Source organism: Gadus morhua, chromosome 15 (genome assembly GCF_902167405.1).
Source record: "Gadus morhua chromosome 15, gadMor3.0, whole genome shotgun sequence".
NCBI lineage: Eukaryota > Metazoa > Chordata > Actinopteri > Gadiformes > Gadidae > Gadus > Gadus morhua.
In genome coordinates, this window is record NC_044062.1 from 16,439,980 (window position 1) to 16,451,521 (window position 11,542).

At 46.1% G+C, this 11,542-nt stretch overlaps 2 protein-coding genes across 2 annotated transcripts in view; both read left to right on the top strand.

The window, feature by feature from the left end:
- The window catches only part of thada (THADA armadillo repeat containing), a 68,517-nt gene extending 62,594 nt beyond the window's left edge, over nt 1–5,923 (top strand). Inside the window, exons 37-38 of the mRNA XM_030378590.1 lie at nt 4,867–5,042; nt 5,307–5,923. Coding sequence (XP_030234450.1) covers nt 4,867–5,042; nt 5,307–5,621 — 491 coding nt within the window. The 3' untranslated portion in view covers nt 5,622–5,923. The remainder of the gene's footprint in view (nt 1–4,866; nt 5,043–5,306) is intronic.
- A 1,965-nt stretch (nt 5,924–7,888) lies between these two features.
- zfp36l2 (zinc finger protein 36, C3H type-like 2) lies at nt 7,889–11,295 on the top strand. The gene is given in 3 exon segments (XM_030378591.1): nt 7,889–8,187; nt 8,418–8,832; nt 8,835–11,295. Coding segments are annotated over 3 exon segments (1,263 nt in total). The 5' UTR covers nt 7,889–8,139; the 3' UTR covers nt 9,635–11,295.
- Nucleotides 11,296–11,542: the final 247 nt, after the last annotated feature.

The window sequence follows — 11,542 nt, forward strand, 5'->3', positions numbered from 1 at the left end:
GCCTTTCATAATGACCTGCAGGCCCAGTTGGTCATAACCTACCTTAACCCCATTCCACCGTCTCAGCCCAGCGTATGGGACAGACACGCAGCAGCGACTTGTAGACCAATGTCCTGCCGTGGACGAAAGCCTTTGTAGTGCTAAACACGGACATGTTTTGTTTATTTCCCAACTGGAGACATGCAGCCCACAGGCCTACAGGCAAAGAATATCAAGCATGCATTCACAGATTTACAAATCAATGGGGACAGACGTGCTGCGAGGGCCCCTCCCATCCCATAGGGAGGGGCCCATTGACTTGCATGAGAACCATTGAAAAATTAAACAAGCCCTTTCTGAGGCCAATGGTGGAACCCATCAACCTCTTTGAAACTATTATATTCATGGTAATGTCTACTGTGGCTGCTGAAAGTCAGGATATGGGTTTTAGTCTGGCTGCAGTCTCCATGGAAATAGTATCCATTGTGTCGTCGTCGTTGTAGTTGTTGTTGTTGAACTGTGACAGCGGTTCTGGCCTGGATGTTCCCGGGCTCTGTGAGAGGAAGTTGCTGGTGTAAGGTTTGTTTTGATTTCACACCTTCCCTGCACATAAACCCTACCACCCACACAGGCCCTTCTCCTTATTTATTTTCCTCTCACACCTCAGACTTCCTTGTCTTTCGGCTTCACTGTCCCCCTCTTCAGGCCCTGTTGCCTGTGTTTTCCGAGATGTTTCACCAATGCGTAGCACGATGGTACAGAGTTTTCTGTTCATAGCTATTAATTTTCGTGAGATTTTGTGCACTTGAATGAGCTTAGAGTTAACACTGTGTCAACTCCCATAATTAACTAAACAGGGGTCGAGGAACACACATAATTAACCTGGATTTCTCGACAAACTGCTTGCTCGTTCGGTTTCATGGGTGTTTGTGTCATTCATTTAACTGAGGAAAATTTGCAAAAGTGGCGAAAAGATTGATTGTACCAATTACATTTGGAAAAATGGTTACTACTACAATAGCCCTGTTGAACTGCAGTGTATGGGAACCTAATGTAGCACAGAGTCAGGCGAATAATGCAATTCCAAAACCTGGATACTACACAGCTAGGGGGTACTGGCCTGTCTCTGGTCATTTAAAGTGTGTTTATCATAACTAGTGCATTGCACTTCCTTGGTGTGTGAAGTCCCAGTTCCCTCTGTGAAGTCATCGGATGATCTGTTCCGAGAAATTCAAACACACAAAAAATCCTTCCTGTGCACTTCTCTGCACAGCATTATGAATTATTCCGGCACCTGGCATCAACATGTCCCTCAACTTGCCAGGTGAAATATTTTGCTGTAGAAAAACCTTTTGTCTTAGATATTCGCTGGTTAACAAAATAAATAACACATTTTCAGTGACATGGAAATATTAGTGTAGCCTAAGTCCCCCATGGCAGGCGATTAACCCTGGATGGCTACACACCCTCACGCAGCCTTCTCTGTGATTTCTTATCCGTTCTCCTGGCCCATTTCTGACAGAACAGCCCTCCCCCCACACCTTATCTCTTCTCCATCCCTCTCCCTTTATCCCTGCTCAATAAGACATGCGATACCCCCAGTGCTGTAACCCCCCCTACTCGACCACTGACGTAATGTCACCCTTGATGTCTCCTGCTTTCAAAATAATAACTTAGATCAGTGTCAGGCTGAGTGGTTTTAGTTGGAAAATGTCAGTGTTTCTCCATCTTTCACTGTGGCCATACATGTGTGTGCAGTGGAGGGGCTTAGGTTCATTAAGATGTATACAGTAAAAAAATTGCGGCGTACGGTGTGACTGATTAAAATGAGTTGCACATCTCAAATTGTGTATACTTACAAAAAAAATATTTCTTTTTGAAATCTCTGTGCTGTAAAGCGAGAGGTCTGTCCTCATTCGCTAATGGAAAAGTTATCATAAGCCCCAATATGTGTGTGAACAAACTACCATGCCGTTGTACCATGTCGCAAGCGACACTGCCAAGGTTAAGCTCTTACTCTCGCTCTCTCTCACACACACACACACACATACACACACCATGGTGTGTGTGTGTGTGTGTGTTGGCCGTGCCCAGTCGTGGTGTAACCAGAGAGTGCCAGTGGGCGCAGTGCTACACCCAGTGTATTCACACCTGTTGCCCTGCCCCAACCTCCAGCCATTCAACTGAAACCCTTTTGTACTACTGGGAGATAAGTTTGTCAAATACATGCACAGTTATTCGGTGTAAAACAATACTGACTAACAGCGACCCACATGCCCCCACACGCACATGCACACACTCTTTTCTCAACACACACTCACACAGAATACACACACTAAACCCACGCGCCGATATGGGCGTGTAAGACTATCCCCTTGAGAAAATAGAGTGGTGTCCTGCTTAAAGCCGTGGGGGGAGATTGCATTAAGCGATGTGTAAAAACCACAGCTCAAAGAAAAGAACTTGAGGATGAATTGAATGCAGCTAAGATTTCCTATTGTGAGGGTTGATAGGAGGTGGAGGAGGAGGTTGTGTTGGTGAGGTTATGAGGCTGCTGCCCTGGTCTCACATCAAGGCCTTCTGAGAAACCCAAAACAGAGCAGGGGGTGGAGGGCAGCTTTTCGGTAAAGAAAGGAATTTGTCACTCAAACCTGACCACCTGTCAGAGCCCTGTAATACACTGCAATCAGCAGCATCTCTTTATGTCCACTAAACTGGCCGTCCCAGCCTCCACACCCAAACCCAGCCTCCACCCTGCAGGAATCAAGACGTACACTGTGTGTGTGTGTGTGTGTGTGTGTGTGTGTGTGTGTGTGTGTGTGTGTGTGTGTGTGTGTGTGTGTGTGTGTGTGTGTGTGTGTGTGTGTGTGTGTGTGTGTGTGTGTGTGTGTGTGTGTGCAAGCTCCTGAAAACCACGCTACACAAGCTTTCTCTCACTCTTCCCATGGTGTGTCTTGGCTGGTGGCTCTAAATGTCTTTTGATGTCTCTGGTGTTACCATCTGACTGACAGTGTGACAGGTAGTTGCTGCATGGACAACTGGAGCCATTAGCCGTAGTGATGATGTTAGACAGACACACACACACACACACACAACCCCCGGCGCCGCCTGCGTTAAAGGTGTTTGTCCTGGCACCTCCACTTTCCCTCCCTTTTTTTACAAGCCCAGCAGATATCTACCTGACCCAAGGGCCCCTCTCAAAGGAGTGCGGCATACTGTCTGTCACATGGAGTCCTGAAGGCCCTGATGTAGATTCAATGTTTTGGACTAGAATTTATGTGACTTAATGTGAACTTTTATGTAACCAAAACATCTTTTACATTTCTACGGTTCTACGTTGATCGGTTAATGACCATGTGTTATCTTCTTGATACATGAATGATAGTTATGGTGATTTTTTTTAAGGTTATTTTTTTAAGAGACGATGGATTTGATAGATGATAGTGGGAATACCAACGCCCTACTGCGTACTGCCGGTGTCGATCAGGCTCTAGCTGTGTTTTTATTGGCCGGGATGTAATGGTTGCCTTTCTGTTTCAGAGGATCGTCTCTACTCATCGCTTTGGTGGACCAATTCAAACATACTGTTGAGACCAATTGCAAGAAGCCTGTCATTTACCAATGTTCTGAACATCCAGGTCAAATTTGGCGTCCTTTCTGTTCCCTTTCCCTCTTGGCATGTTCCTTTTGTTACATGCTGCGGAGTAAACCATCAGGACACGTTGGTTGTGTTAAGCGGGTGTGTTTAGCTTTCAATGTGTATTGGTAAAGGGAGCAGTTTAGATCTCGCTCTCTATCTCACTCTCTCTCTCAGTTTGACTGACTTTCTCTCTCTGTTTGACGAGCTCTCGCTCTCTCGCTCTCGCTCTCTCTGACTCACACATATCACGCACACTCATCCCCTGATGGTGGTTAGATTACTGATTTATAGTTGCGTTTCCCAGAAGAGCTTCCAAAGCCAGAGGAAACAGACACACAGACAGACAGACACACACATTGACACACACACACACACACACACACACACACACACACACACACACACACACACACACACACACACACACACAGACACACACAGTCTGCCTCGTCGCACAGCTGTGCAACAATAACACCTGTAATTCGTTGATTGATCCGGGCCCTAGATAACGTATTGGCTGCAGATGTACCCCAGGCACCATGACTCGATACCCCCAGTGTCCCCGATGTTTAGTTTGTGATCCTCTGTGCCAAAGCAGAGTGTTGAAGTGTGGGTGTATGGTGTGTTCTGCATGTTCATTCCCTGCGCCGGTCCAGGGCCCAGAGACAAAAGCCCTGGAATCAGCAGGGGGGGGGGGGTTGTCTGATTTTTAATGAGTACAGTCAAACCCCCCCCCCTCACCCCCCACCCCCACCTCGCCCCACCCCTTACTAAGCAGTAACTGTCAGACGAGCCCTTGTGGTTGGTTTACCACGCCGCCCATCAAAGGCACAGAGACATTCCTGTGTGCTGCTTCATCTCCCAGGCGACCTGGCCTAGTGCTCACGTGCCCTCTAAGAAATCGACAAAATATATTACAATAGTTTATCTATTTAAACAGTTTTCCTCTATAGTTTGTTTTTGTAATTGATATGCTACGTGAACTTATATTGTGTTGAGTTTAATGTGACAGCCGGGACCTGTATGCTATGAGACCATATGGTCATTTCAGTGTGCTGCAGCCACTTGGTCATTCCCATGTTTTTATGAACTTTGCTGACATTGAGTCTGAACGCATGTGGTTTTTTGATGTGCTATGTGAATGTATACTAATGTCAGTGCAGTGTGAGGTCCTGTGTGAGGTGAGGACCTCCACAGGGCGCCCTGTGAACGTATTGAAATAGTTGTTTCACCTGTTCACTGTGCAGATGTGGCCGGCGTGAGCGTGTCCCCCTCGGTGGCGCTGGACCAGGGCGTGGGGGCGCTGTGTGCTCTGCTGGTGGTGTGGGGACAGGAGCGGGCCGGCCTGCTGACCCTGGCAGAGTGGCTGCTGGGAGATGAGGAGCGCACTCGGGAAACCGCCAGTGAAATTCCTTCAAGTCTGGTAAGATCTGGTTTGGTTTTCGTTTAGATTGAAGTGTTTCTGTGATTTGGTTGTCTAGCCCTAGAAGGACTTTCGTCCTCGTGATGTAGAATAGAAATGGTGGGAGTCTGCAGAACAAGATTACACAGAGGGACGCCTTTTCATACTTCTAAAACAACAATCCGCAAGGCTGGGGTTCTCATTGCTAATGATTGGGCGTTTAATTGTACATTCAGTCCCAGTGGGGGACACTCTATCGACTAACTCCTGCCCGTCTACATTCAGGATGAGGAGGACGAGTTCCTCTTCGAGAAGGGTGAGCTGAACTTGTGGGCGGAGCCTGTGCAGTGGGCCAGGCTGCTTCACAGACACCTGATCGCCCTGACCGCCACCCTAGGCACAGAGTCCCGCGGGCCAGGCAAGGATCGGCTCCGCACTCTGCGGATACAGGTGCAGGCCCTCACCCTGGATGCCGAGCAGGCTCTGGAAGCCCTGCCGGGCCCACTGCCCCAGTTCTCGTGCGCGGTGGAGCACGCACGGCTGGTGCTGCGGCAGGCGAGGGCCACGCTGGCCCTGGACGTGCTGGAGAGGCTGATGTAGCAGAAGAGAGGAAGCCTCATGAAGGAGGCCAGCCGGGTTGTAGCCTAAAAACAGGAAGTTATGTTTGTGGCCTATCAGGAGCATGTAGCGACACTTATACTTTACAGACTCCAAATTGAAATAAAAAAAGCCAGCAAGATTGTTGGTCAATATTGAACCTCCGCTTTCATTTGGATTATTTTGTACTTCTGATTTTTCATACCGGAAATGTACTGTTATCCGCATGTTATGTTGTGTACTTGTCTCTTTTTACATAATAAAAACTTTCTGAAGTTGATTGTCTGGCTAAGACGCAACAAAAACGTGTGTGTGTGTGTGTGTGTGTGTGCGTGTGCGTGTGCGTGCGTGCGTGTCGAGACCATTCTTCTCTCTGTATTCAGCATTGCTCATACACTGTTGCCTTGTGCTTTGCTTCCGCACAGCACCTGGGCCCCTGTCCTTCTCTATAAACGCGTACTCCTGGCAGGGCTTTAGCCTTCAGCCAACTACCTGAAGCACTACTCTAAGAGTGCTTAGAGAGAAGCTGTTATGAGGAACAACGGGCGGGTCGTTTCAGGTGAATGTATAATTGTATACGTTTCCAACTGTTGTGAGCTTGTGGCTGAATTTCACTGTTTATGTGAGCCGTTATTGTCCGGTTATATTTAATTTGCGCGCAGTGCTTCCTGGAGAGGGCAGGCTCCTCTTTATGATCCCCTCTAGTCTTCCTGCTTACATAATTAGGAGGACTGGACAATGGACCAGTGTCCTGTGTGTGTGTTTGTGTATGCACAAGGCCACATTTCCTGCCTGTGTAGATCGACGCAACTGTACTTTTTTGCCTCCCTTATCCTCTCAGAGCAGTGTTCAGTGTGGAAGAAGTGACGTAAGGTTTTGAATGCCTGGAGCTACCATCGCCAATTCTACATTTGTTGGAGCAAGTGGCCGGAGTCTGGGGGAGTGAGATACTGTTTCCTTTGGGAGTTTGACATGTTTTAAGGATCTCTCTTGCTGCATGTGTCTGTGCCTATAGTATTAAAAGTCATTCATCACGAGTGGCCCGAAAGCTGAAATAGGCTGAGGGCTGTTCCAACACTAATTTTAGGGTTGCTCGTAGTAGGATTCCAAGCTGTTATGTCATTTGTTTTTCACTCCATGCTATTTTTCCTGTTTTCCATCTCCTTACTCTCTTAACTGTGTATGACCACGCTGTAACTTATTGTTCTGTGTGGAAGACGCTTTGGGTTACCAAACATGTTGGAACTATATGACATCACAAGAATGCATGTACTTTGTTGAAATGCTTGTTTGTCTCCTACATCCTTAACTGAATACTGACTTTAGGATAAACAATGATGAATTCATTTCCATAAAAAAAGGTAAAGGTCGGTGTTTTCATGAAACTACACAAGTTGTTTTAACATAATGCCACTATCAGGGTTAAGATATTTTATTTGAATTGATATGCTTCTACAAAGCCCACCGCTCAGCAGGGGGCGCCCTTGACTGTCTAAATAAATGCAGAGTTCGCTCTGATGGGGGCAGTCTTGCTCCGCTCTGATATATTCCAGTGGAAACGCACATTCCTTCATTGTGCTGCAGAGTTAGTTGGAACCGAGTTAAGATTTTAGAAGTTTGAAAGGATTCTTAATAAGGCCATTTAATAAATCTGTTCACAATACATGTTGATACATGAAGTCTATATAATTTATCTATTTCCTCAATATTTGAAAGTTTGACCTTATAAAAACCTACAAAAATAGGTAATGTGAGTCGAGAAACGTATTGGTCCGTGCATAGTTGGCCGAAGTGGTTACTGAGTCCGAGAGTTGATTACGCAACCACGGACTTCTAAATATTCTCCTGCACTCTGTCTGTACACTTTACCCTTCATACTTGTGGTCTCGCAGAATCCACTGGCGGGGGGTTTGTGTGTGTGTGGTGGCGAACGGGTGAGAGGGAGCACAAACTCTTCGTCCACAATAAATGTTTTTCTTCTGAAATGAGAGTCCATTCAATTTAACAACATACTTTATTTGAGTGACTCATTTCACCGCTTACTCGAAATCAAACCCAACTTCCAATCCGTTGGGTGATATGACGGGGGAAAAAACAACTGAAAAAGGGAGAGCTGGCATAGGGTTTCCACAAAGGCGTGGTGTAAAAATAGGCGGCCCGCCACCAGTGAATGGAAGACTTCGGGGAGGTGGCGTGTTCAGAAAAGAGCCCCACATAAAGTTTAACTACAACTCCACAAGGCCCCTCCCACCTTGTGTTTATATACATGTGCAGGCGGAGAGCGGTCAGTGAAGCACTCTGGTTCAGCGCTTCTCAAAGGGGACAAGCGACTCGATCATAACAACCTGAAACTACTTCTCCCCGTCTGTCCTTTTTTTTTTCACTCGCTGCCAGTACTGGACTTGCACATCAATATTTAAGACTTCAAATACACCAGTCGTGGCACATTCTGCGCCAGTCGCGTTTAAGGATCCTGGTCGATCCTCCATGAACGAGAGAACACGACAGTAAACTTTTGGAGATGTCTTCTATTTTGTCCACGTTCTACGACATTGAGATGCTTTACAAGGTATGCATTACAAACCATTCATTCCACCACTTCAAATCGCGGTGCTGGTTAACAGTCGTAACTTGGAATGCATGCCTATTTTCTTGCATCGCAGCCCTTGTGCTGATCATTAAATTCAGCTAACCTGTGGATTTTTGCAATGTCACGTGAGGCTTAGCCCACACTAGTTTATTTCAGGGGAAGGTGGCAAATATTGTAACTGACTTCCACGTTTTCTTCTTTCTCTCCAGCAACAGGAAAAGGGCTTGAACATGAACGCCATCCACATCAACAGCCTCCTGGACAAGAAGGCGGTGGGCGCTCCGGTCCCCACCTCGAACTCCAGTCACTCCTTTTCGCCGGGATTTTTCCGCAGAAACTCGATGAGCAACATGGACTTGATGAACAACGGCAACAAGTTCCCCGTGAGCGCGTACAACAGCCTAAAGGAGAATATGGCAGGCAGCAACTGTGCCACGGCCCTCATGAACAAGGAAAACAAGTTCCGTGACCGCGCTTTCAGCGAGGAGAGCGTGGATCGCAGCTTGGACCGCAGTCAGGCGCTGCACAATCTGCAACAGCAGAAGTCGGGCTCGCAGATCAACTCGACCCGCTACAAGACCGAGCTATGCAGGCCCTTCGAGGAGAACGGCGCCTGCAAATACGGCGAAAGTGCCAGTTCGCCCACGGCTACCACGAGCTACGGAGCTTGTCTCGCCACCCCAAGTACAAAACCGAGCCCTGCCGCACCTTCCACACAATTGGCTTCTGTCCGTACGGGCCCCGGTGCCATTTTATCCACAACGCCGACGAGCGTAGACCGGCCCCGGCCAACGCCAACGTGCAAGGGGAGCCCAACAATAAGTCTGCCCGGGAGCTGTGCGGCTACGGCCAGCGGGACACCATGTCACACCAGTCCAGCTATAACCAGAGGGAAAGACCAAAGCTCCACCACAGCCTCAGCTTCTCTGGATTCTCATCCCACCATGGCCTCGACTCTCAAATGCTCGATGGCCCCATGTCGCGCACCCCACCACCGCCTTCATCTACGTCCTCGTGCTCTCCGAGCTTCTACGAGGACGCGCTGTCGCCCAACTCCATGTCCTGCGTCAACAGTGCCTTCAACTTCCAGGGACAGGACTTAAAAGCCCTACTGGCCCCTTTGACCGTGCACAACCCAAACGCCTTTGCCAACCACTCCAACGGCGCCTTCTATGGGAACCTCCAGAGCAACATGTGCCCGCCTTCACCCACCTTCAACATGAGCCACTTGCAGTCCATGCGCCGCCTGAACGAGTCGCCGGTGTTCGAGCCTCCCTCCAGCCCGCCCGACTCCCTCTCCGACCGGGAGAGCTATGCGAGCGGGTCCCTCAGCTCCTCTGGGAGTCTCAGTGGCTCCGAGTCACCGAGTTTGGACGCTGGGAGACGGTTGCCAATCTTCAGCAGGCTGTCGATTTCCGATGACTAAATCATTCTATCTTTTGTTCGTGCTATCGGCAACGGATGAGAACTATCCATATTCTGGCATTAGTTTTGTTTTCTATGTAACATGATAGCTGTATAAAGTAGATAGCAACAGAAGGCATTCCACCAGTGCCTTGCCTAAGGGCTGTGATTTAGAAACAGCCCCCTTGCTCTATCAGGCAAGACACACTTTTCCTTGGATAGATGTGTAAAATGACTTGACAAGTTGAGACTGTAAGCGGTTTCAGATTTCTTCCATCCTGCCAAGAATATGCCTTGACTCAAAGTAAAAAAAAAAAAAAAACTTTTTTTTTTTACCTGAAAGCTTCAATTTCCATTCCAGAACTGAATTGTCTCATAGCGCCACCCAGTGGTTTGTTTGGTTAGTCTAATTTGTTGCTTGGTTTAAAAAGCACTCGAGTTTGGTCGGTTTGGGGGAAATCACTGCTGATGGTTGGATCTATATATATTTTTTTTTTAGCTGTTCGAGTGATTACATAGCGGTGCTGACTTGCTATGGACTATTTAACTTATTTATTATCTTGTGAAAAAGTATAGGCTACATTGGTAATTTGTGACCATACTGTATTTATCAAGTATGATGAAGCAATAGATCTATATTCTTTTATGTTTAAATTATGATCGCCATTATTAATCTGCATAAAGTGGAGTGTATGTTTCTTTCACAGTAATATATATATATATATTTTGGTTGTTTTTCCTCTTTTTTTTTTTTTTTGTAACTTCACTTAGTTATTTTTTATTGTAAATGAGTAAAAAAAAAAGATCTTAATTTAAGAGAACGTATGTGATATTTATTTCATTATGTTTCCTTGTTTACGTTAAAGTTTTTGGTGATTGCTGTTTACTCTGGAGGTTGCATGATAGTGCTGTTGGAGGATCCATTTTTTTTCCTAAAGACATTTTTCTCTTCTGTAGAATGTAAACAGTGTGTTTGTACAGACCGTCCAAACCCTACCATCTTTACCATTTTTTTTTTCTTCTTGCGTTTAGACCAGACTTCAATAACCAAGAACCCAATTCAATAAATCAACCAAAATGTATTTAAAATAATAATAATTTCTCGTTTTTGTACGGGGGTGACACTGTGATTCTAGCCATGTGCTGAAGAATGTAGCAATCCCTTGTGCCCAAGTATTATTGTTTTTTTTCCAGTGCCTGGGGTTCACCATCTTGACCTGCCTTAAGATTAACCAAATAAAGTATTTTCCTATATATGAAATCCTTATTTTTACACAAGTTGTATTGAATGTAGATTACTTTGGGCATATTTTTTGTCATTTATTTGAAGGTTGTTACCACTCAAAGAAACTCTGGAGTGACAACAGTAAACTTTTCTCCCCATTCCTCAACACTTATCTTTTAGTTTTGTTTGACATGAAATGTAGTCTTGAGTTTTTTTGCTACAGGATCGGCGGGGGTTTAAGACATGTTTGGTTTGTACATAGTAGGTACATGGCGATGCGCACTATCTACTTTTGACTACTTTATCAGAAGTAAAGCTTTTTGAATGTGACGAAACGGACAAATGACAACACAAGTTCTATTCGGGACGGGGGCGATTCACTACAAACTGAGCTTGAGACTCTTTGTGCTGTACATTTATTTTGTAGTTTTGTCCCAATAAAATCATTTGAAAGTTAACACCCATCTCCATATTCTTTAAAGCTTGCTTTTGGGGTTTCATCATGCTGTTTATTCACAAATGGAATATTATGTTTCTGAAACTGTCCTTCTGATCATACTATATATTCTCACCACTAATGAACATCCAAACGATCAAAACGATGATCTTCAAACATGAGACTGGAGGTTTGCTGTGGCTGGCGTAGCTTCGGCCAGCGGGCTGTTAGGATTACCAACCCCACTGGTTGGTGCTATGTCACGGCCT